The sequence below is a fragment of the Chiloscyllium plagiosum genome, unplaced genomic scaffold (assembly GCF_037043375.1).
Source record: "Chiloscyllium plagiosum isolate Xiang-an unplaced genomic scaffold, Cpla_swu_hap1 HiC_scaffold_6, whole genome shotgun sequence".
Classification (NCBI taxonomy): domain Eukaryota; kingdom Metazoa; phylum Chordata; class Chondrichthyes; order Orectolobiformes; family Hemiscylliidae; genus Chiloscyllium; species Chiloscyllium plagiosum.
This window is the reverse complement of record NW_028270144.1, coordinates 12,798,224-12,825,502: the sequence shown is the minus strand read 5'-3', so window position 1 is coordinate 12,825,502 and position 27,279 is coordinate 12,798,224. Positions and strand designations below refer to the sequence as shown.

The 27,279-nt window shown below is 39.7% G+C and overlaps 1 protein-coding gene across 3 annotated transcripts in view; it reads right to left on the bottom strand.

The window, feature by feature from the left end:
* Positions 1–1,000: 1,000 nt before the first annotated feature.
* Positions 1,001–27,279, bottom strand: part of myo16 (myosin XVI) — a 391,172-nt gene continuing 364,893 nt past the window's right edge. For all 3 annotated transcript variants that reach the window (XM_087987876.1, XM_087987875.1, XM_087987877.1), the window contains 6 exons: positions 23,639–23,735; positions 23,040–23,286; positions 21,951–22,258; positions 14,315–15,502; positions 4,435–4,599; positions 1,001–3,498 (listed from right to left, as the gene is read on the bottom strand). In XM_087987876.1, coding sequence (XP_087844002.1) covers positions 3,401–3,498; positions 4,435–4,599; positions 14,315–15,502; positions 21,951–22,258; positions 23,040–23,286; positions 23,639–23,735 — 2,103 coding nt within the window. In that variant the 3' untranslated portion in view covers positions 1,001–3,400. The remainder of the gene's footprint in view (positions 3,499–4,434; positions 4,600–14,314; positions 15,503–21,950; positions 22,259–23,039; positions 23,287–23,638; positions 23,736–27,279) is intronic.

Here is a 27,279-nt window from a genome sequence, read left to right as displayed (position 1 = left end):
TGATCTTGGCTGATCATCTATCTTAGAATGCTGCTTCCAACTTTTCCCCCTAACCTTTGATCCCTTTAGTCTGAAAAACTATACCTAACTCTTTCTTGAAAACCTTTGGCTTTAATTGCCATCTGTGGCAGAGAATTCCACAGGTTTCACTTCATATAGACTTGGGAAATGCTTGCGTTACTTGGAAAACTAATTGGTGAATAAACTTCAAACAGACATTAAATATACAACTGCATATGCAAGAACTGCATACAAATCTGTCAAACTGAATTTGATCTCCTGAAAACTTAGAATATAATAAACAATTTCATTTAGGATTAGATTAAAATTCCATCCAACTTTACAAGTTACAGTTTGTAAAGATGACATACATGAACCATTAAAAGGGAAAGAGAGAAGGAAAATGAAAGACTCACGTTTATTTGACACAGTTCATGACTTGCCGAAACACATTTCCCAGGATTCCCCAAAGCATTTCACTAACAATGAAATCCACTTGTATTGGAGATAATGCTCTAATAAAATGTGTCAACCTATACACATGTAGCAAGATCTCGTAAATAGCAAGGGGATAACTAACTATCCATTTGGGTTATGTTTTGTAGGAGGGATAACTTTTTGGTCATGAAATGGAGAACTTGCTCATTTTCTTTAAACTACAGTAGTGGGATCTTTTACATGCACCTAAGAAGACAGATTAAGCTTTGGTTTGCTGTCTCATCCCATTGATAGTACTTCCAATAGACTTTTACTGCCATATTTTGGGTCAGATTTGAACGTAAGTCCGGGCAATGATGGGTCAACTTCTAACACATCAGAATTCTAAAACCTCAAAACTTTTTTTTTAACCATACATCTAACAACTGAAGCCCATGACCCTGCAACTTCTTTGGCATTTTAAAAGTTATAACTGCACCATGTAATAACTGATGTGTGGCAGTACTGAAAAAAAAACAGATGTGCAGCCATGAAAAAAAAATCTTCTATAAGAGCCCAGAAACTCAAATATCTATCCATTTAATTTATTTGAACTGAAAATAAAAATACACTGAAATATATTCTTTTTATTGAAAATGTAATTCATCCGAGATATGACACTGATAGAAATTTTAGACCAGGATTTGATCAATCATATTACACTGGAAATTACAAAAGCAAAGTGTTACTAAAATAAGCAAAGACTCAATATCAGTTTATTTGACTGCATAAACCACATCACCCGGAGAAATGCAGCTTCCTGAAAGAGAGATCCAGTTTGAAATGAAAAAGCACCAAAAACAACATGCAAAAGAGGCAATTGTGCCCCAACATGTTACCATCAAACACAATTAGATTGTAAACATAATTTATGATACAACATAAATACTTTTAAACATTTGTAAAGTACACATTACATTTTATTCATGGTTCTTTTTTTGCACTGGAAGGGGTGAGGGGAGGAGGAGGATAATGCAATCAGATCATTTTGGAGCGCAGTGTTCTTTCTGAAGGTCTGTATGATCAGCTGTTTAGATGCATCAACATCGACCTGCTTAATTGCCTTCTTAGGCATTAATCAGAGAATTAATATATTTGATTATTAACTATCTTTACCATAATTCTACATTTTGAATTCTGTAAAAGTCATATGAACAGTAAAGTCTACCGTCGTAAAGTAATGGACACTAGACAGAAAAAAAACCCTTCTATTTTGCTTCTAGGATAATTTTCCTTTGTCCCATCCCCAAATCACTTCTGGAGTTAGGCCATATTTAATTCAGATTCCAATACTGCTTCTGATCCTGCAGTTTACGAGTGAAGTGAAAACTAAAATACTCCTTTATCTTAGAAGAAAGCATTTTCGCCTCCACTTGGCACGTAGCTCAGGATTTCACCAACAGCAAGGCTACATTGAATAACTGGCAGTGACTAGAGACGTCAGCACAATAAGCCAAATGGGTTTCCAGTGGCCTGGATAGGATCAAGAACCACCTTAATTTCATGAACCTAATTGAAAAGATCTACAGATGCAAATATTCGCGTCATGTTTTGACTGGCCTTGACACTAGTTGGAAGAAGATAAACTGAAGGGGACAAACATTGATATTCAAACTGGATGTTGTATCGTGTAGGAGCATTTTCAAAGTTATGAAGTATTTTTCTGAACAACTTTTGATGGTCTCTTTTTTTTCGGCTTTTTGGATAGGATGTTGGGCATGAATATTATTATTCAAAGCTTTCAGAGACCAAGGGCCAACTAGAGTAAGAAAATAAAAGCAAAATACTACCGGTGTTGGAAAACCAGAAAGTGCTGCAGAAATTCAGCAAGTCTGGCAGCATCTGTGGAGAGAGGAACAGAGTTAACATTTTGAGTCTGATGTAACTCTTCTTCAGAATTGCAACAAGACAGAGGAAGCAAATTTCAGAGTCCAGTTGATAATATGGACAAGAGCTCATTTCAATGTAGAACTTAGGGCAGCATTCAGTTCAAACAGATGACCTTATAGAGGTTTACAAAATCATGAGGGTCACGGATAGGATAAATAGACAAGTCTTTTTCCCAGGGTAGAGGAATCCAAAACTAGAGGGCATAGGTTTAGGGTGAAAGGGGAAAGGTTTCAAAGGGACCTAAGGGGCAACTTTTTCATGCAGAGTGTGGTGCGTGTGTGGAATGAGCTGCCAGAGGAAGTGATGCAGGTTGATACAACATTTAAAAGGTGTCTGGATGGATACATGAATAGGAAGGGTTCAGAGGGATATGGACCAAATGCTGGCAAATGGGACGAGATCAGTTTAGGGTATTCGGTCAGTGTGAACGAGTTGGACTTAAGGGTCTGTTTCCGTGCTGTACATCTCAATGACTCTACATCCAGAGATGACTGATGATGTTCCCAACCAATTTAGCAGTGGTCCATGTCCTAATGTAGATTGAACATGGGCTTCTGTCCTGCTAGATTGGTTATTGTTGTCTTCACTTTATATCTCTTACACAGGTGTCAAATATCAGGCCCAGAAAGTGAAAAATGCTCCAGCAGGCTGGATCCTTAATGAGAAAAATATCTATATATGGAATGGGCTCAGCATAATCTTCAAAATGACTATCATTCTATTTTACTATTCAATTTTATTTGGACTCATTTAGGCCAGCAGTGTCAGACATAATTTGGGAGGCACAGTTTTCCACAACATGATGTTTTATGGAAATGAAAGATAAACAAAATATGTGACGTTAGCATGAGCTCAGTCAGCAAGTCCTTCTGAAGTTCCTGTGTCTGGGATTTAAGCACAGGAGTTAAATCCTTTAACAACTCTGCTAATAAAAAGGATGCCATTTTCAGAAAACTTCCTGGCGCGGTCTTGTTCAATCAGAGCACAGAAAATCAGCAAAGGTACTGAGCAGCATGAATCCTGAGTGTTGGCCTCAGTGTCCGATTCTCCAGTCCATGTTGCTGTCAAGTGAGACTCCATGCTGGGAATTCAATCGTAATTCCTGAAAATTTACTCCACGGAGAGAGGGATCTGAGACAAATGCCATTGTACATTATTACCTCATTGTATAAGTGCTAAGCTTAATTTTTTTTTACTTTTATCCCTCCAAAACGATGTCACAAAGCTTGCAAAATTTACATGTTCTCATTTGCTGTTACATGGGATTGGTGTGAGCTTCTGAACATGTGGCATAACTTATTTGCCCCATTGAAGCTTAAACAAGCTGATTTTCATGTTTCTTTTGTACTTCTCCTATTTCAGTTGTATGCAATGGAATTTCAGGCCAATTCCTATATGAAATCCAGTGTAGGATTCAACATTTTTGAAGAAAACTTTTAAATGAATTGAAATAAGTGAATCAATAAGAATCAACTTGACAAAATCCAAGTCCTGGAATGGCTTTTCCAGCACCACACTCTTGACTCTAATCCTCAGCATCTGCAGTCCTCACTTTCACCTACAATCCAAGTCCTCCTCACTATTGGCATGAATACATTATACAGTAAACACGTCTTTTGTTCTATAATTCAATAAATAAAAGATCCACATATAGGGAATATAATAGACTTCAGCTTTCCAATTCTGAGTAATTCAGATTTTCATTCCTGGAAACTTTGCAAACTTTGAAACAAAATCAGATTTTCTAATCATCTTAAATAAGCAAGCAGTACGTGCCAGTAAGTTTTACAGCATAGTACTGGTCATTTTGCTATTGCCTATTTGTCATTTGTAGGAATTCCAAACATCCAGGAATTAATGCGAGTCCTGAGTTCCCATCACTCAAGAATGTCTATCATACGTGTATTGCTGCTTGCAGACTCTAGGATTTTACATAGTAAGAGTACTTGCGGAGATCTCAGATCTCAAGGAGGGGCAGAATTTTTTTTTCAGGATAGTGTTTTCACTTGTGAATATTCACTGCATGCACAGCTGTAACAGCTCACTGTTAAGTGAAATACAAATTACCATTCAAAAGTTGATTTCCATTCTCCACTGCTGGAACTGCAGATACCACAGGAGGCAAAGTGGTCAAAGGGTTATTAGCGTTTCTATCCTGTGTCTCTGATACGTTTTCTGTTTCACAGTTCTCTTCTCTGTTAGACAGACCCAAACTCCTTTCACTATTTGTGCCTGTTAAAGACAAAAATAAATGAAAGGCAACTGACAACATATTTTTTACAAAAATCTCGATTTGCTAAGCACTTAAGAAAGACTGCAATGATTGAACTTTCAGCTTTATTTCTTTACTTTCTACTTAAAATTAAGAAGGTTTGCAATGTGTAACTTTTAACCTTATTTTGTTTGTTTTATGCTATACTATAATTACTGCATGTTTAACTTGTTCTTTCCTTCTACCCTGTTCTTATGTTTCTGTACCTAGGTACTCGATCATGAAGGTGGTGCCTTGTGTGGTGACATTATACACTTTTTTTACTGTACCTCAGTACCTGAGTACATGTGACAATAAAATTAAAAACAAAATTTAAATCAAAATCATTTCTTCCAAGTACTTTGCCTCTGAAAAGTCAGAAAATGCAAAACAAAATGCCATCTCATATGGGTACGGTGAATTGTAATGTGGTGCTCATTAATCGCAGAACAATTATATTTCTCCTGAGTGGAAAGTAATGCCATTGTGTTGTAGGAATAGCTGTGGAGAATTTACATTACAAACAAAAAGATAGGTGACTCATTTTTAGGTGTTAATCTTGGAGTAAATTTATGAATCATCTCTATTAAACAAAAACAAAACATAATGGTAATGTTAAAAACTTAAAGAATTTAGGGGTGACCTTATCGAGGTTTATAAAATCACGAGGGGCATGTATAGGTAAATAGACAAGGTCTTTTCCCGGTCATGGGGGAAGTCCAGAACTAGAGGTCATAGGTTTAGGGTGAGAGGGGAGAGATTTAAAAGGAACCTAAGGGGCAATGTTTTTCATGCAAAGGGTAGTGCATGCATGGAATGAGCTGCAAGAAGAAGTGGTGAAGGTTGGTACAATTACAACATTTAAAAGGCATCTGAATGGATACAGTATATGAATAAGAAGAGTTTAGATTAGATTAGATTACTTACAGTGTGGAAACAGGCCCTTCGGCCCAACAAGTCCACACCGCCCTGCCGAAGCGCAACCCACCCATACCTCAACATTTACCCCTTACCTAACACTACGGGCAATTTAGCACGGCCAATTCACCTGACCTGCACATCTTTGGACTGTGGGAGGAAACCGGAGCACCTGGAGGAAACCCACGCAGACACGGAGAGAATATGCAAACTCCACACAGTCAGTCGCCTGAGGCGGGTATTGAACCCGGGTCTCTGGCGCTGTGAGGCAGCAGTGCTAACCACTGTGCCACCGTGCCGCCCACTATGCCACTGTGCCGCCCACCAGTTTAGAGGGATTTGGGCCAATTGCTGGCAAATGGGACTAGATTAGAATATCTGGTCAGCATGGACGAGTTAGACTAAAGAGTCTGTTTCCATGCTGTACATCTCTATGACTCTTAACTGCAAATTCTGTATATCAGAAACAAAAAGTAGAAATTGCTGGAAAAGCTCAGCAGGTCTGGCAGCATCTGAGGAGTGAAATCAGAGTTAATGCTTTGGGTCGAGTAACCCTTCCTCAGGACACAATGACAATGCTATTTAAAGAAAGATTTTATAATTGAGCAACATGGTCTAACACTTTTACCTTTCCTGGAAGAACTGACATTTAGTTATCTTCAGTGTTTTTGGCAGAGGAAACAAAAATATTCAAGTAATTGCTGTAAATCAGGAATAGGCAGATCGAGGGAATCTCACTGACATGATCAGGCTGTGGCTGGAGAGGAACACTCACTGTCAGCTTCCATTGTTCTGGAACTGAAGCTATGCAATGAGAAGAAAATGCTTGCTACCTCATTTCGGGTGGGCAGAGTAAGCAATTGGAGCTTTGAGAGAGAGGATTGTATCAACAACCCCAAATATGGCTTTTAATAGAGAACAACATAGGCCATAGAAAGGTAGCACAAAGGCATGCAGGTTGCTCACCCCTTAGCCATTGTAAAGCATTGACTCTGTCTGTCTGTAAGGGGCATTTCTTTGATACAGTCACTGCTGGACAAATCTCTCACAGTTACACTCAGGGAGCCAAATGTTTGGGATGTTTAATGAGGAGGGCCAAAAGTCTCAACATGACCCAATGCCATCTTTATGCCTTGCTCCCCCTGTTTGCGGATGGCTCAGTTGTCTGCCTGTGTAGGCTTCCATCACTGTGACCATGAACTGCAGTCAGCTGCTGTGGAACTGTGTTGAGACTCAAAAGCAGATCCATGAAAGTTAAAGTCATCAGCATTTAAGTACACTGTCCGTGTTGCTAAACAGCCACCTTCACCCATGCCAGTGGGCTCTGTATGTTTGCTTCTTTCTCTCCGTCCCGCCATGTCTCAGTGTGCTTCCCGGTCATGCAGCTGAGGTGGAGGGAGCCAGCTCTGATATGGAGCCCGTTGGCCCAAGAGATTTGGCGGGGCGATCCCAGGGTGCAAGTGTCTAGATGGGGTAGACATCCCCAGCTTGATCCTCCAAGGAGCAGGGGGTGGGAGGCAGGGTGAACGTGGAGAGCTCTCAGTTAGACGGGAATGTGCTTTCTTCCTCCTCTGGCATGGTACCTCCTGGCATCACCCTGTCTGCTTGTCAGGAGAGCACACCTGGACTAGGCTCACTGTTACCCACCCCCATGTTGATCTCATCTCGCGTCCATCCTGCGCAGTGTAACACAATTCCTAAACAGCAGCTGAAATTCTCTCACAACTCTCCAATTGGTAGACCTGGGCAGTGGGTTAATGGTGCATTTTGAGAATTGTCATTCTGCAGGTGAACAGTGAACACTGTGGCACATAATTCTTCATTCCCCAAACAGCAAGCTGACAATTCCCAGTGTCTGTGGAACAGGCAGACTCATTTCTCTGCCCAGTTAGATGGTCAAGCTAAGGCATTAAAATTGACTCCAAACATTTCTAACATCATTTCAGCAATTCTACAGCTGAATTTCCAATTTTTCTGTCAAAACTGTGTAATTGTTTCTGTGTGTGTTAGAAATGTCACTTTCTTTTTTTACACAGTGACCTGAATGCAAATAACCAACTGCTTGAACCATCAAAAAGAAATTATTGAAGAAATAGGACCTGTTTTTTGTGTGACACTTGGTGGTTCCAGATGGCCAGATTAAAATAAACAGCTGAGTAATAATCAAGTGTTCAATTGCTCTGGTGCAGAGTCTTGCTTGAGATGGTCAAACTGGAGAAAAATAACTGGTACAAGTGTTGTCCTTTAAAACAGGACTGCTCACCACTGTGATGTTTTCTCCAATTTGTGCTTGTGACTTGAACATACCAAACCAGAAAGGGACAAAGTGTTGAAAGTTTAAATTCAATGCAAATAAATATAAAGTCATGCACTTTTAGTACAACAAAATAAGCAACATGCTACTCCTTGTATGGTGCTGAAATAGATAAAGCTAAGCAAGTCTCTAAACTTAGAAGCATGAACCTGCATCTCCTCAGGTTATCATCACTGATACACCAAGGCAAGTTTAACACAGGAAGATCATGAGTATTGGTACTCACATTGCTAGGAACAGAACTGCAACAAACCTTGTTTGAAGAGCAAGGCCCCTTTAAGTATTATTCTTTGCAAACCTCAAATGTAATCAAATTATTTGGTATGATTTGATTTATTATTGTTACATGTACCTAGGTAGAGTGAAAAGTTTTGTTCTGCATGCAGTTCATGAAGATCACTGAAGAAATAGAACAGAGTGAAGAATACAATGTTAGGGTCGCAGAGAAAGTGCAGAGAAAGCAAGGTCAACATTAAATTTACAATTTGAGAAGTCTGTTCTGAAGTCTAATAACAGTGGGGAAGAAGCTGTTGTTGAATCTATTTGTATGTGTATGCAAACTTTTACATCTTCTATCCGACAGAAAAGGGTGGGATTGTTAAATGAAGTGGAAGTGTGTGCTACTCGTGATTGGACTGCTGGGGAGAATAAACCATTTATTTTAGCAATATTGCCTTGGAGCACCTGCCTGTAATGCTATTAGTGACAGCAACACTTTTCAGGCTTTCCAGCTTTATTATCCAGCATCTTAAGTTTGACTAGGCAAAAGTAAGTATTGCAGATGCTGGAAATTAGAGCCAAGTGTGTGGTGCTGGAAAAGCACAGCTGGTCAGGCAGCATCCAAGCAGCAGGAACATTACCGGAAAAGCCCTTCATCAGGAAGATGACACCATACAAATAGAACAGAGTGGAAGGGCTTTCCTGATGGAGGGCTTTTGCCTGAAACATCGATTTTCCTGCTCCTCGGATGCTGCCTGACCTGCTGTGCTTTTCTAGCACCACACTCTTGGTTCTGAAAAATGACTGGAGACTTGTACATGCAGGATCAATGAACCTGATGTAGCCATGCTATACATTCAATCAGCTTCATGTTTTTGTATCCTGTAAGTGATGCTGGCACCAATGACATTGCAGCCCTTTGAATGTTATAGTAATGTACACCACTGGCTTATTCTGCTGTCACTATTCCTTACCTGTTATGCTCATAATAGGACATTGATCTCAAGATTCAATAGAACATTGATATCACCTTCGGTAGGAATTATAGATGTTAGTCACTTGCAGATAAGAGATTGTGAATGGGGATTAAAATTATTGGCAGCTTTTAAAAGGCACTGAATAATTTTGATGCACATATCAGACATTGAAAAGGCAAACAATTCCTGTTCAATGAATCTGTTACCAATGGAGATTGGTAAGATTAGGACTATCAATCCTAATCTTAATCCATTTTCTACAAGAGTGAGACTCAGATGTTCGGACCAGTTAGTCTAACTTGATAGTTTGACTCAAAGGTCAAGAATTGCAGCAGATGTCTTTTTGAATATTATGAGAGTTGTCCTTTATTGCTAATTTTGTCAATGTTGTGATATGATGTCTTTATTCCTTTGTTAAGGAAGCATATGTGTAGTCAATCACTAGCACCTCCTCAGACTGTGATGTGTTTGTTTCATAACTTGTCGGCAGTTTGTAAGCAGCTGCAGTAGGAGATACGAATACAATTGCCCTTTTTGTAGTGAATTGTCTTTCATTACTGTGCCTTTCATAACCCCAGGTCAGTTTAAAATACTTTAAAACCAATAAAATGTAGTCTCTGTTAGACCATAAGACCATAAGAAATAGACCATTCAGCCCATTGACACTACTCTGCCATTTGATCATGATGACCTTTTCTCCGAGCCACCCACCGATTAATTCCTCCCACTGACCAACCAATGGTGATCTACCTGTGTTCACCTAAACTCACCTGTGCTCCATCCCCAGTGCTGAAGAAGGATTACATACGAAACATTGATTTGGAGATGCCGGTGTTGGACTGGGGTGTACAAAGTTAAAAATCACACAACACCAGGTTATAGTCCAACAGGTTTAATTGGAAGCACTCTAGCTTTTGGAGCGATGCTCCTTCATCAGGTGATATCATCTGATGAAGGAGCGTTGCTCCGAAAGCTAATGTGCTTCCAATTAAACCTGTTGGACTATAACCTGGTGTTGTGTGATTTTTAACTTTGTAAATTCGAAACATTGACTTCTTCACCTCCTGATGCTGCCTGGCTTGCTGTGTTCTTCCAGCCTCCTGCTTGTCTACCCTGACATTTGATCATGGCTGATATGTTCTTTTTACCACATTCTCCTGCCTTCTTCCTTGATCCCTTTACCTATCTATGTCGTGGATACACTCAGTGAAGTAGCCTCCACAGCCCTCTGCAGCAATACGTTCCACAGATTAACCATCCTCTGGCTGAAGAAATTCCTTCTCATCTCAGTTCTAAAGGACTGTCACTTCACTCTGAGGCTGTGCCCTGAGGTCCTAGTCTGCCCCATTGGTGGAAACATCTTCTCCACATCCACTCTAACCAGGCCTCTCAGTATTCTGTAAGTTTCAATCAGATCCTCCCCTCATGCTCTCAAACTCCACTGAGTACAGACCCAGAGTCCTCAACAGCTCCTCATTTGACAATCCTTTCACCCTCAAGATCATTCTTGGAAACCTTCCCTGTTTTATAAAACATAGTTAAAAATCAGACAACACCAGGTTATATCCAACTGGTTTATTTGGAAGTACAAGCTATCGGAGCTCCTTCATCAGGTAAACCAAATAAACCTGTTGGACTATAACCTGGTGTTGTGTGATTTTTAACTTTGTCCACCCCAGTCCAACACCGGCATCTCCAAATCGTGAAGTCTGTGCAAGTCAAGAACTGAAACTGCTGAAAGTTGGAAATTGTCTGTCGTAGTGGAATGTATCCTTTATCAATACTGTTAATGGAGAACAATGCTAAGCCTTTCTTGATTCCCAACATTAGATGCCAAATATAAAGCATCATTTCAATAACAAGTCTGGTTTGGGATGTTTCTATTTCTCACTAAAATCATGTATTTGGCCAATCTGAGAGAGATGTCAAATTTGTATCAAACAAAACATCGTTTAGGATTAAAGTCTGCACTTTGTTGATGAAAAGATGTCCATCCTCTTATAATAAGATATATTTAAACATAGGTCTCTCTTATTATACTAATATTTCTTATTGATTGTATTTTTCAATAATTTTATATGTTTGCAAAGTTAAAAAAAATTTTGCTAATAAATATATTTACAAAAAAAATTGGTCCCTCTGATAAATGGGAATATATTAACTAATTATTGAGTGCAACTTAGTTCTTTTTGTTTACTCTTAAACCAAGCTAAAAATTTGAATGTATTCTGATTAATTAAGGTTAATTTCTGAAACAAATTAATATTTTTCTCAAATTATTCCATGAAGCAGAAGCAAAACATGTGGAACAAACTTTTATTTCTATTTTGAGTTCTGACGAAGGGTCAGTCAACCTGAAACTTTGATTTCTCTCCACAGATGATGCCAGACTTGCAGAGTTTTTCCAGTAATTTCTGTTTTTATTTCTGATTTCAGCATCTGCAATCCTTTTGGTTTATATTTTTAAAATTTCTATTCTATTCCTAACAACCTGAAACATCATGCTGTCGACACAGAGAAGAATTCAATAGCATTGGTATCTAACTGTGCAGTTCCAACATTAGCATTGAGTGTCACATTAAAAAAATAGTTACTCTGCGATTGAAATAGTTCTTGATGTGCCATCATTAGCTACTAAGGATTCTGCCATTGACTGTATATGAACTGAAATGAAATTTCACCAGTGATTGCCTGCTTTTCTGGATTATTAACCGAATGCCATTACCACAAAATTATCATCTAGTCATGCTGTAGGTTGAATTGAAATATTCTGACTGGCTGCTCAAAAATAGCCATATATACACTATGCTACCATAAGAACATATGAACTAGACAAGGAGGAGACAATTCAGCTTCTGGAGGCTGCTCCACAATTTGATATGATCATGACTGATCTCAACTCCACTTTCCAGACCACTCTCTATAACCCTTCAACACCTTACTAATTAAAATCTGTTTATCTCCTCCATGTCCCAGCATTCTGGGGTTGTAAATTCCATAAAATTAATGACACTTTGAGAGAAGTAATGTCTCCTGATCTCTATTTTAAGTTTGTCACTTCTTATCCTAAAACTATGACATCTCAGTCTAGATTGGCCCACATAAGGAAACATGCTTTTGAAAGTCTCTTTTGTCAAATCCTCTTTGGCATCTTATATCCCTCGATTAGATCTCATCTCGTTCTTCTATACTCTGGAGAGTATAGCACTAAACTGCTCAATCTCCTTTCATAAGACAAGTCCCCCATCTCTGGAATCAATCTAGTGAACTTCTGCTGAATTGCCTCCAATGGAACTCCTTCGCTCCTCAAAACTGTATGTAATATTGCAGATGCAGGCTCACAAATGCAACACTTCCCTACTTTTATACTTGATCCAAGCGGAAAAAAACAATTTTGGGGAGTGATCATGGCTTTTAGAGTTAATACACTGCATTTGACACCAGACCTTCTAAATCAATGGGTGCCATTTTCTATTGAGCTGCTCCCAGTGTAAGCTGGTGTGGCAAGAATTCTGTTTACATGCATAGAGTTTCCAACAAAGTAACTGTAATGGAGTGAAAGTGGCCCCAAGGAAATTTCCAGTTAATTTAAGAATTGGATATTTGTTCTTACCATCTCTTTTATGTGCACTGATAGCAATGGGACTTGTAGCTTGAGTGTGAAGTAAGGAACAATGTGGTAAGCTTCTGTATGGCTTATAAACATCAAGGGAAGCAAACAGTACTTTTCCCAGTTGCATTTCTCCCAGCAAACGGTGAGCTTTTTCGTCTTCATTTTGCTTATCTCGTCTTTTAAAATTCATTTATTATTCCAACTGTAACCTCCTGTAAATCCACAGCAGTCATCGCAAGACACTTGAGCACACCATCAACGCTGCCCGCGCAAGAACCTGCGAATCCACTGGGAAGACAGACACACCATCACCAGCGCCCCCGACCAGACCAACATCCCCAGCATCGAGGCACTGACCCCTGGGCTGGACACATCGTCCCCACGACCAACAAGAGACTTCCTGAGCAGGTGTTCTACTCTTAACTCCGAAATAGCAGGCGAGCCCCAGGTAGACCGAGGAAGTGCTTCAGGGACACCCTCAAGGCCTCATTGGTGAAGTGCAGCCTTCCCACAGACACCTGGGAATCACTGGCCTAAGTGGAGGAGTATCCAGGAAGGTATCGAGCACCTTGAGACCTGCGGTCAGGAAAATGTAGAAACCAAGCGAAAACAGGGAAAGGAGCGTGATGCCACACAAAACCCCATCCAGCCGTTCCCATCACCACCAGCAGCCTCAAGTGTAACAGAGCCTGTGGTAGCCATATTGGTCTGTAGCAGTCACCTACAGACTCACTCTGAAAGGAGAGAGGGATCGGCGATGAATGGATGATTTACAAAATGGGATTGGAATCTCATTCCCCTTTAAGGAGAGAAAAAGGGAAGTGACTTGACTATACTTAAGGAACCAGCAACACACAATAGACACTCTTTTATCAATTATTTTTGTGGGGTCTAACTCTGTGTAGATTGGTGTAATCAATCAGAGAAGACAACTTTGAAAAGTCTTAAAGGTGGGATAAACTGTTTTATAAATGCAACTTCTCACTCCTACTGGTTATTTATTCAATTATTCATTAATTTATACATTTACATATGCTTTATATGTAAAATGGAAAAAATACTTCCAGCTTCCCTTGATGTTTAATAACCAAACGGATGCAATAAACAAATAAATTCCAAATAAACTGTGGATGCTATAAATCAGAACCGAAAACAGAAATTACTGGAAAAGCTCAGCAGGTATGGCAGCATCTCTGGAGAGAAATCAGAGTTAATATTTCAGATCGTGTGACCCTTCCTCAAATGCTGTAACCATTGGCTTTTTCATGTTGATCAATGAATACATGAGTCCATTAAAGAAAGAAATGTTCCATTCATAATCTGGGGATATCGCAAAGTGGTTTACAGCCACAATTGTACTCTTGGAAAATTTGGCCGGTCAATCTCTCACAATGTGGTCCCATAAATCAGCAATGAGATAAATGAACAAAAAAATCTGTTTTACAAATGTTCTTTGAGGGATCGATATTGGTGAGGCTAGCAGGGAGAACATCCCTGCTTTTTTTTTGTTGAATAATGCTTTGGGAATTTTTGCATCCACTTGAAAGATACTTCATCTGACATTTCTAGCTTGGGTATTGTACCATGAAAGCACCATTTCACAGATAACGCAGTGTAAAATCTCAGAATTATCGTACAGATGTCAAAGTACTCACTTGCTTGCTCCCGTATCTTCATCCCTACTGCTGATTTTCGAAGAAGACTTCGACCTGAGCTGAAAAGACTGTTCAGCTCATCAAGTGGGCTGGTAATTGGCCTATTAATAGCGGAAGAGTATGGAAATAGTGACGCACCCCCTGCTGAGGAGGGTTGGCTCTTTCCAGGTTCTGTCCTGCAACTTTTTACTGGTGAGCAAGGCAATCTTGCAGAGATAGTAGAGGTCCCTCCTTGTAGGGGAGCAGGTTTCTGAGGTACTTTGGGAGCATCTGTGCTCATAACTAGTTTTCCTGCGTTGGCAAAACAAGAGGTGGGAGTGTCTGGTGGGAAAATAAAATGTGAACTTTGCCTGTAGGGAGGTGTAGGAATTGAAGGAAGAGGAGGTGATGCCGAGGGTGGAGTTATCTTTCCTGATATACTGAACACACCCAGTCCCGGAGATGGTGGTGTATCACTTTCTCCTTTTTGATGGCTTGCGTATGGTTGAGAGGCGGGTGATATGCCATCTGATTGCACAGGGTAATTCAAATTAGTTTCCAGAACTGGTAGCCTCTTCACCTCAAGGGGTGTAAGTGGTGATTCATCAGAAGCAGGCGAACATTGCACTGGTGTTGGAGGAAATACAAGCAGAGGGGGCCGATGGGGGAGGAGGTTTGGAAATGGTGGCGGAATGTCACATACTAATTCCTGACAGCTCGCCATGGGAGGGGTACCGGTTCTGAAATCCTCAGGCAACACCGGGGTTTGCATTTCTGTGCGAAGGGGAGGACAAGCTGCCTGCTTTGGAAAGAAGGAAGTGCCGGGGTTGCTGTCAAGCAAACAATATTTCATCTCTTCGTAAACAGATTCTCCTTGATCAGGACTCTCCACCTCTGCCAGAGAGTTTCCACTTGTTCCACCGGTCCCTCCCATTTCTATATAAACAGGCTCCACATCCTCATCTTGGGACAAGTGGAGAGTCAAAGTGCTATAGTGGGGCCCATCAACAGATGCAGCGCGTTGAATAGTCCCCGTGCTATGTGCTCCTTTAGTCATTGTGCTTGTGAATTTTGATACAGATGGTTTTCTTACATAGATCTCTTCATATGAACCCGTCAGTCTGGTGTTGGGACTTCTTTTGGGCTTTGGTGGGGGAATCTTTTTCATTGTGCTGTAATCATCACTGTGAGGTCTTGGTTTAGTCAAAACTGTGGATTTAAGAAAAGAAGTTTAGGTCTGAGGAAAAAATCAATTATTTAACTTCCTATGCTCCTGATTGACTTGAATGTTTGTCAGTATAATGTATTCCACAAGTAAGTTTGATGTTTCTGGAATTTTTTGTGATAATTGGATATGCACCCCTCCATTCAGCCTCTTTTTCTTAGAATTGAATTAGAATCCCTACAATGTGGAAACAGGCCCTTTGGCCCAACATGTCCACACTGACCCTCCAAAGAGTAACCCACCCAGACATTTACCCCTGACTAATAACTTACACTATGGGCAATTTAGCACGGCCAATTCACCCAAGGTGCACACCTTTTGACTTGTGGGAGGAAACCGGAGCACCCGGAGGAAACCCACGCTGACGCAGATAGAATGTGCAAACTCCACACAGACAGTCACTGAGGCTGGAATCGAACCCGGGCCCCTGGTGCTGTGAGGCAGCAATGCTAACTACTGAACTACTGTGCCATTGCTCAACTCCCTGTTGAAGTACAGGATTTCAGGGACTAGTCTCTCCTCAATACTGCACCGTCTCGCCATTATTTTGAAATGAGTATTAGGTAGTAATCTTCACATTCAACATCAGGACAGCAGGTGGTTGGGCAGGGGCTTAGGGAATGAGATGGGTGTAGTGGAGTGGTCTTTTATAACCATGTCTATTCCTAATTACATCAAAGGTTCAAAGCCATGCTATATATAAGATGTAGAATTGCTGGCTGATTTTTCTTTGCCCTGGCTTCGGTCATCAAATTTCTTGTGAACTGGAGTCACCAAAAATTACAGCGTAATCTCTTTTATTACAAGCACTACTAGCAAAGAGACAAGTTGGTGCATTTCAAAGGTTGAAGGTCTGGTTTGAAGGCATTGTGTTAGATTAAGAGCAGGAGATTTTGAGTGATCGACACGATACAGCAAAAGCATATGGAGGGAAGTCAAGATCAAGACTTTTGATCAGAACATTTGGTAAAAGACAGAGCTTCATCCTGTCAGATGCAGGTGTTTTGTAAAAGAGTAAAAATAATGGCAGAAAATGTTAAGGTGAAGAGATGTTTAAAGGCAGATTTCAAAATAAAGCAACAAAAGCCTCATTCTGGCTATGGGTCCAGAATGGCCATTGACACTATAAATTGAACCTGTTGCTTGTGCTGGGATTGATGTCTACATTAGTGTTTAGATATAGGGATGGGGTCTTCGTGGAGTCTATATCCATTTAAAAATAGTGATAGTGACTGAGGCAATATTGCAAGATTTAATGTGGTCCTCACATAGGATAAAAGTTCACATAATGAGTCTACACACCGTACTCTTGACCTGACCAACTCCCATGTGGAGATAGGAATCTTCTAGACCCATTTCCACAATTTTTGTGGAATCCAGATTCTCCATGACTTGTGGTTCATGCCCCTTCAGAGAACGTCATGACCATTGTCTGGAATGGACAACTGCCTGAGGTTAAACCAGTTTTTTTGTGACCTTAGTGTAACAAAAGATTCTGAGATGAGCTTCCAACCTCATATTCATGATGGCACAAAGATTACCTACTTCCACCACGGTAACATCATCCAACTTTGCTCCATCTTATCTGCTGCTGAAAACCTCATCCTGCTTCCTCTTGGCTGGACTAACCTGGAACACTCCTGGTCTCCCACATTCTACCTTCCATAAATGTGACAACGTCTAAAATCCTACTGCCCTTATCTAACTCACATCCAGTCATATTCCCAATCACCCCTCTGCTTGCAGACTTGCATTGCCTTCTAATCAGATATATCTTGATTTAAAATTTCTAATCCTTGCTTTTGAATCCCTCTATGGCCCTTCCCCTCCAAAACACCTCCAAAGATGTGTAAATCTCCAAGTTGTGTATGCTCTTCTGATTTTGGCTTCTTGTGCATTCCTAATTATAAAAGTTGTAGAATTTCTCTACCTTACTTTCATCCTTTTAATTATTGAAGCTAATTTAAAGTTAGCAAATCTACTATTGTTCAAAGAAAGGAAGGAATAGAAAGCAGAGAACTGCAGGCCAATTAGTCCAATATCAGAAAATTGCTGGAATATATTATCATGAGGTTTTAACTTAGCATAGAGTGATTCAAATAAGTTAACATGATTGACGTACTATTCTGACTTAGATTAGATTAGATTCCCTACAGTGTGGAAACAGGCCCTTCAGCCCAACAAGTCCACACCGACCCTTGAAGAGTAACCCACCTAGACCCATTTCCCTTCGAATGATGCACCTAACACTATGGGCAATTTAGCATGGCCAATTCACCTAACCTGCACATCTTTGGACTGTGGGAGGAAACCGGAGCACCCAGAGGAAACATATACAGACACAGGGAGAACGTGCAAAAAAAATGAATAAATTTATTTTAGCACCAAAAATTACAATTTGGAACGTACTGGTTGAAAAATGGTGGAAGCAGCTTTAGTGCTAAATTTCCCAAGGAAATTGGATGTAAACTTGGAAAGGAAAAATAAATGTAAGACGATAGGAAAATAGCAAGGAAATGGAAATATTTCAAAAGGAGACTACTTGCTCAATGGTCTCTTTCTATTCTGTATGATTCTACTATAATGTATGTGCATTGGGGAAGAACACACCTTGTATCTTTACCCATGACCTTCAGCCGCACAAAATCCATGAGCATTTATACCTTTATTCACTGCTCAAATTTACCATAACTACCTCTTCTAGCATGGTGAACCTTAGGTTGGATACCACCAGGTCATAGAATGGAATGTCACAGATCAGTTTCCCATTTGGCTCAACAGATTTTTGATCTGCACTTAAAGGCAAGAAAGATCCAAACCACCTCATTCACTTATGTTGCCTGACAGTCATGTGAGGGTCAGATCCAATTCATACACTCACAACAGGAACAAAAGGGGCAATAATAAACTCAGCAGACCATAAGCTATTGGGATACGATCATTGAAGCATAATCTCAGTTATCTGATTACACAGTTCCTTTTCAGTAAACCATTTAAGGTGGCCTGCAAGAAAGTATTTACAGAATGATAATAGTCCTTTATTACAATCATCCATTGCAATCTGCTTATAGTGGGTAGGACTAAATCTATTAAAGTCAGCAATCCATGTTATCAGATAGTATAAATCCAAATATTCTGAGGCCTGTTGGAAATACATTTGATTTAAATTGTCACATTTATGGATCAATTTAATAAACATGATAAGATAATACATTTGCTATTTAGCCAATATTGTGAAAGGTCATTTTGTATTCTTAAGAGTAATCTCTTAATTAATTTTAGTGATGTCTAAAACTATTAGGAATTCTTACAGACTACTTTATTATTTAATTAATTTTGTCGGATAAAGCCTACAACTTTAATTAATTTTGACAATCTACAAGGCTACTCGCAATTAATTGACCCCAATGTTTTCACTTCATTCCGCAGATGCCTAAGGCTATTTTGAATTCTTCAAGTTCACTTACTTATTAAATTAATTTTGACAAGCTTCCCCCCTCCCCAACATAGACTATTGAAATGCTGTTTCTGACTTCAATTAATTTATTTGGTGGACTTCCTAAGAAGTCTCGGTAGAGCAACTTTAATCCCTCTACCTCCACTGAATTCTTTTCTCTGAAATTGATCTTTATTTAATGAATTTACTAATTGCTAACTATGTCCTGTTTTGTTGAAAAGATTCATTCCATTCTTCATTCAGTGTAAAACTGTTCTACCTGCCCATTTTTTGTTGCATTTACTTAATTAAAATTTTTACACTTCCATCTCATTCTTTGCAAGTAATTTCTAAATCCTGAAGTCTAACTGCTCAATTAATTCATTACTTTTTGACCTCCACACCTCATTTTATTTAATTGAATGCACTTGAATTTTCATTAAAAAGTACTGTTAATTTAAAACCCTTGTGTACTCATTTAAATAACTGATTCAGAAAATAAGACCACCACTCAAATACCACTTTCACAGGATAATGGAAAGACTTCCAAATTAAATTTACTCATGGATAAGGGAAGTGGGCAACAAATTCCAGAGGTGATGAGATAAACAGAGTGTGATAGATGAATAGAGGTGAGAAAATAATCCTGGAAGTTTTGCTGGAAGAATTTCCAGAGGTTTATTAGGGTATCTCACAATAACAGTGACAGAAACTTTGGAAAAGGAAATTTTACGTGAATTTTGAAGACATTCAATGATGGATTGAATAATGATTTGTCTATTGTCTTTCACTATCAGTGTGAGAGAATAAGGATTATGTGGGGATGGTTTTCTCTTGGTTTTTAATGCTACTGCTGACAACAAGGAGCCCAGGTCAAAGACTCTGTGATATTCCCTGTTTAATGAAAGGGATGAGTTTGAATTCTTGATTGGAAATCCTAGACTGCAAACTTGTTAACTGTCAAACTCAAAATTTAATGTTTACCTTTATATATCATTATATCAGAAGCACAAAAACATGCAGTTGAAATTTTCTCCTTTAGGGCTTTGAATAAAATCTTCTATTGTGTGACCAGATTTAGGAAAATGTATCAGAATCTGATTTAATCATATGATTTTCCACAACAAATCTGTCTCTATGCAGTCTTCCCATACTCAAAAGAGGAATACTGACTTCAATCTTTTTCAACTGTTGTAACGTATGAGGAAACTGAGATTAGTGATTTCAGCATGTCAAAAGTTAAAATTCGATAACTTTCACTTCATTGATTAAAACGTTGATGCTCCATTGAAATGCAAAATTTGAAGAGTGAGACAGCAAAAGGAATTAATCAAGTCAAAGAAAACCATGCATTTACATATAATCTCTTCATGACCCCTGGATGTCCAGTGTTCTTAATAGTCAATGCAAGATCAGTGTAATGTAGGAAGCAGGAAAGAATATTTAACATAATTGTGCTCAAATTCAAAGTACTGTCGACAAATATCAAGGATGACAGAGAAAACAAAAGTTTGTGTATTCTTTCAGCAGAGCAGTTGAACTTGAAAGTACATGAATGTAAGAGAAAGGGAAAGAGAGAGAGAGAGAGACTGATATAAAAGTGGGAATTCAATGAGTAGTTAAGGATGATGCTGGTCCTTGTTAAATGTAAATTGACTGCACTAAATTGGTGACAACTCTTCAGAAGTTCTTCCTTGGCTGTACAGAACATCCTGAGGTCAGGAGAGGTGTTATTTAATTCTTTATATATATATATATATGTAATGTTAATGCTGCTGAAGACAGGAACACATACTCTTGTTTGATAAATTACTGTGTTGAACTATTCTTAGGTCTCAAAAACATTTCATTTGTTTTGTATTTAAGAATAAATTGAATGGAATTCTTTGTAAAACATTTGATATTAAATTACTAAAATTGTTCTTAAGTACAGTTAAGGTCAATTAGAATGAGTGTATTATGTAAAGTATTTGAATTTAGCTGTAGCACATCACAGTGGACATTATAATATCCACTGAGAGAATTGTGTTGTCATTGGATTAAAGAAGTTTTATTAGCTAAATGTATGCCCGAAGTGGGAAACTGCACATAAATGAAACTTAGATAGGAGACACTGCTACAGCACAATAGCAGTCTCCTTCTGAGTAATGGTCCCTTTGTGTGTGGCTCCTTTCTGCAGCAATGCAATTAGCAAATACCTTTATGAGATTAATATGCATACATGGGAGTAAGATTACAAGGTGGTTGTCTAGTGCTAAGGTTCTGCTAATGTCAAAGACAGTAAAAAAAAACAACCTTCTGGTGATGTAGAAATATGTTCCATTGTCCATGTCTAAATTACAGTATTTCCTTCTTTGGTGTCTGCATACACATGGGTGTATGAAAATTGACAGCAAGTGAAACAGCCTCTTGCCCATCCTGTTTGTCCCGAAGAATTATGATAGTTTCAAGATTCACTGGAATGCACTGCCTAAAATGAAGTGGAGCAGATTCAGTACCAATTGCAGATACATTTGAAAAGAAAAGAAAATTGCTGGGTTGAGGCAAACAGTGGGGATTTGGGACTAATGTATGGATCTCAAAGGTTGGTATAGGCACAACAGGCTGAATCACCTTCTCTTGTGCTGCTAGTTTCGATGACATGCATATATGTTTGTGCTGGAGACATTTAACTCGATTTCCGATGGCAGACTGGGTACAATATTCACCATGTTCCTAAAATGCTATTTATGTTTTGTGACATCACCATGGTACCATTATCACTTTAATTTTTCAGCTGCTGACTAGGATTCATTGCTTTCAGGAAATATCATACGAGTCTTAGTTACAGGACAAAAAGGCAATATCCTGAGAAGATACATATATCACAGACTGGCAGTTAAATCACCCATGACACTACTAAATGTCACATAAATGGACAGATTAATCATGAGGCAGATTTGTCCATTTTAGTCTAATTTTACACTATTTTCAATGTGAACAATCATTCTTCAAACCTTCGTTAGCTGCTTCTTTAGAAGCCGCCGATATGCATGCAGTCACAGCCTCATATGAAGCACTCAGTCGCGTATTGGGGTCCCGCTTTGGCTTTGGAGGAGGTTGTTTCCGTGGTGACTGCAGGCCATTACTATCATCCATACTGAATACTGAGTGAAGGGAGGGTGATCTGATGGATGATCCAATCACAGAATGTGCCAACCCATCGACAAAGGTAGGTGCCGGCACCGAGCTCGAGAGAAAATGCCTCGCTGTTCGACAGCCCGAAAGACTGTCTTCGCTGACCTTTCCACTCCCGTTGCCAGATCTGAAATTAAAATGATGTCCAGATGCTGATTTAGAACAATGAACTTGTTCATGCAAACGTAACGCCAGCTTTTCACACAAGCAAGCATCCAACCCCCCCACTGTGAAGTGAGGGTGGAAGCACTGCTCCTGTCAAACACAAATCCACAGAATGCTGGATGTCTTCTGTCCATTTCTACTCTTTGCAAATTAAAAACATTTTGCTTCTGTTAATGCACACAAGATTTTAGGTTGTGAAACGTGTTCCTAAGCAATTTATTATTCGGCGTTGTGAAGGTGGGTGGGTGCTGAGATGCTCCCAGTGCCCATCTATTTTGCTGTTTGCAGTTAGGAAATAGAGACGAAGCAAGCACTCCCGCCAATAATGTGACTGCTGCGGATGCGGATAGCTGCCTGAAACAGGCGAATGGAATGACACAAAATGGTTAACTCTTTCACTGGAGCAGACCACTATTTAAAAGCAACCCGGCATTTGAAAGCACGCGTGTGTTCAACAGAACTCGCTCACTGGATTTTTGAGAATGCATCAACACTCAGAACATGTAAGCAACATTTGACAAATCAAATCATTCTGCTTAAAAAACTTTCAGTACACACAGAATCCCAAATTCACTGCAGTATTTAATTAGTAAATTTCGTCTATTGGAATAGCTCTATTTGTAACACATGAAACCGTTTATTTGGCTCCTTAATATCATCTTAATTCACACATGTACTAAAGGTACTGACAAGTCCAGCAATCATTCCTTACAATGAAGGCGATATCAGAAGTTCATGCTCACCGTTTTGCGGCCTGCTCGTCTCTGTGTCTTGCTTCCAACTTTTCCCTCACGTAAACTGCATTAAGTTCATTCCTGATCCTGTCATTTTCCCGTGCAATGTCGGAAGCGTTTTGAATGACCAAGGAATCATATGCTTTCAGTCCCATATCTTCCGCAGACTGCAAGAAGCTTTCAATGGAGCTGACCTCTTGCTGTTTGATGTTCATCCTTTGTAGCAGCCGCTGGCGGGCTAGAAATTCTCTGACAACTACCGTTATGGAACAGAATTATGGATCCACAGTTCACACAACAAAACATACGAGTTAATAATGCACAAGGAAACACAATGCTGCTAACTGGTGAACTGACAATAAAAGCTGTAGTCAATTAATCGCATTGATAAAACTTAATAACATTTCAGCTCCTTATAGTGGGTCATTTGGTTTGGTCTGTCCAGCAATTTCTGAACTGTTAACTAAAATTACAATAATATGCATTTGTTTGTATAGGCATAGAATTAAAATATTCTTTTATTCAGTTTGAATGTTGGAAATTAGAATACGTTATTGACAGAATATGAAGATTAGTAATTTGTACTGTGCCATTTTAATTTTATTTACCTTTCTGGCAGATGATAATTTTCTTTTGCAAATAAAGACATTGCTCATTGAGATAATCTGCTTGCCAATGCTTCATAAGCACTTCACTTTGGCTCATCTGAATAAAAACAATGGGAGTTTTATTAGTCAAAGTCTCCTGATTGTACAATGATAATTCATAATGTGCTGCTGTAATGTGTTCAAAGGGAGCTACAAACAATGTGTAAAAGTTTATGCAAACCCTATTGTCTGATATTAATTAGTTCCGCAAACCGTGCTGCTTTTACAGCAACCACATTAAGGTTTCTGGAGCTTTAGGCATCAAGTCCATTCAGCATCACTCCACAAAAAAAAACTTAACTTTCAGAGCAACAAGCTAGAACATTGCCCAGCTTCTGGGAAAATGTCTTAGATATGCTACTTTGATTATACATGACTGGTGGGTTTCTACTCAATATTAGCCATGAATAATCTGAATGCCTACAATATCGGTATAACTCGATCCCACTTACATACATGTTTCACTTAACATGAGATAACAAGAAATGATCCACCATAAGATGCTCACTAAGTTATGATTCATCAGAGAAGTTACCTTTGTTGCAATCTTGCGACTTCAAATAAACCTGTTGGACTATAACCTGGCGTCATGACACTTCTGACCTTGTCAACCCCAGTCCAAGACCAGCGAGGAAGGACAAAGAGACCTTGGGGTGCAAATTCATTGTTTCTTGAAAGCGGAGTTACAGGTATGATTCGGAGATGCCGGTGTTGGACTGGGGTGTACAAAGTTAAAAATCACACAACACCAGGTTATAGTCCAACAGGTTTAATTGGAAGCACACTAGCTTTCGGAGCATCACTCCCACACTACCACCTGATGAAGGAGCGACGTTCTGAAAGCTAGTGTGCTTCCAATTAAACCTGTTGGATTATAACCTGGTGTTGTGTGATTTTTAACGAGATACGGGTAGACAGGGTAGTGAAGAAGGCTTGGTTTGCTTGTCTTTATTGGTCAGTCCATTGAGTATAGGAGCAACCCCCAGGTATCTCTCCACTCTGCAGACACCCTGCCTCTATTCCTGATGAAGGGTTTTTGCCCGAAACACTGATTTTCCTGCTCCTCGGATGCTGCCTGACCTGCTGTGCTTTTCCAGCACCAGTCTAATTTAGACTCTGGTTTCCAGCATCAGCAGTCCTTGTTTTTACCTGTAGGAGTTAATAGTCAAGGTCTTTTTTCCCTGGGCAGCGGAGTCCAAAACCAGAGGGCATAGGGTAAGGTGAGAGGCGAAAGATTTAAAATGGACCTAAAGGCAAACTTTTTCATGCTGAGGGTGGTACGTATTTGGAATGAGCTGCCAGAAGAGGTGGAGGAGGCTGGTACAATTACAGCATTTGGATCTATTTGGAAATAGCATCTGGATGGGTATATGAATAGGAAGGCTTGAGAGGAATATGAGCCAAATGTTGGCAAATGAGACTAGATTAATGTAGATTATCTGTTCTGCATGGATGAGTTGGACCGAAGGGTCTGTTTCCGTGCTGTACATCTCTATTACCCAATGACAGTGTGAGGAACAAGAAGAATAAATCCAATTTATTGCACATTAGCATTGATCAATTACCATGGAAATGGATGTGCTTGTTATGTAATCTGCCAAAAACTGTCACCCCTTGCTTAAGACATTCTCCAAACTTGACGATGTGGACACACCATGGGAAATATGCCATCATAAAACTATAAATGCACATTTTCATGCACACAAAACCTTGCAACTTAATCTCAGTTCCTGTACACTGTATTTCCAGAAGTGAATAAGCATTGGTGATCTCAAATCCTCCTTACTTGTGTTGTAGTCCAGCATTCTTGTAAGTGACCAATATTTAATCAGGATATTAACTATGCAGACTACATAGCCAGAGCTGGTGGGATTTCGAACAGCAAGCAAAGTAGTCCAGGTTTCCTTGCATGCCTGAGATGGAGATTTAAATCCATGGCACATAACTTTTGTCTGGTACTCACTTACAGTCAGACAGGGAGAGCTCCAAAGTAGACTGGAAGACCAGATATACTTGATCTGATCTACAATCCTTGAATAAGGATGAAAGGTGCAGTTTCAGTGACCCGCAAATCTGGGGATGGGAGTGGGTGAGATCCACAGCCATGAGTACAGAGTATCAGATCTGGTGGGAGGCTGGTGGGGAGACCCTAGATCCCTGATTGTGTTGCCTTTGAATTTTATAAAATAATGAAAGGTATAGATAGAGTTAATGGTAGTCGTTTTTTTCCCTAGGATGGGGGATTTCAAAACTAGGGGGCACGTTTTTAAGGTGCGAGGACAGAGATTTAAAAAAGATATGAGGGGCAAATTTTTTACACAGAGGGTGGTTCACGTGTGGAATGAAATTCCTGAGGAAGTGGTGGATATGTAGAATTACAACTTTTAAAAGACATTTGGAAAATTACATGAATAGGAAGGTTTGAAGGGATATGGGTCAGGAGGAAGCCGGTGGGACTAGTTTAGTTTGCGATTATATAAAAGATTAGACGGGCCAATGAGCTAAGAAGTGGCAGCTGGAGTTTAATTTAGATAAATGCCAGGTGCTGCATTTTGGGAAAGCAAATCTTAGCAGAAATTAAACACTTGGAATAGAGTCGCAGGTAGATAGGATAGTGAAGAAGGCGTTTGGTATGCTATCCTTTATTGGTCAGAGTATTGAGTACAGGAGTTGGGAGGTCATGTTGCGGCTGTACAGGACATTGGTTAGGCTACTTTTGGAATATTGCATGCAGTTCTGGTCTCCTTCCCATTGGAATGATGTTGTAAAACTTGAAAGGTTTCAGAAAAGATTTACAAGGATGCTGCCAGGGTTGAATGACTTGAGCTATAGGGAGAGGTTGAATAGGCTAGGGCTGTTTTCCCTGGAGCGTTGGAGGCTGAGGGTGACCTTATAGAGGTTTATAAAATCATGAGGGGCATGGATAACTAGACAAAATCTTTTCTTTGGGGTCAGGGAGTCCAGAACTAGAGGGTTTAGGGTGAGAGGGAATAGATATAAAAGAGACCTAAGGGGCAACTTTTTCACGCAAGTGAATGAGCTGCCAGAGGAAGTGGTGGAGGCTAGTACAATTGCAACATTTAAAAGGTATCTGGATGGGTGTATGAATAGGAAGGGTTTGGAGGGATATGAGCCAGGTGCTAGTAGGTGGGACTAGATTGGATTGGGATATCTGGTTGGCATGGACAGGTTGGACCAAAGGGTCTGTTTCCATGCTGTTTATCTCTTTGACTCTATGTTGCAGCTGTTCAAGGTGCTGATGAGGCTACACCTGGAGTACTGCATGCAGTGTTGGTCTCCTTATTTGAGAAAGGATGTACTGGCACTGGAGGGGGTGCAGAGGAGGTTCACTAGGTTGATTCCAGAGTTGAGGAGGTTGGCTTATGAGGAGAGATTGAGGGGTGACCTTATAGAGGTTTCACAACATCTTTCCGATAGGAAGGAGACCAGAATTGCACGCAATATTCCAACAGTGGCCTAACCAATGTCCTGTACAGCCGCAACACGACCTCCCAACTCCTGTACTCAATACTCTGACCAATAAAGGAAAGCATACCTAACGCCTTCTTCACTATCCTATCTACCTGCGACTCCACTTTCAA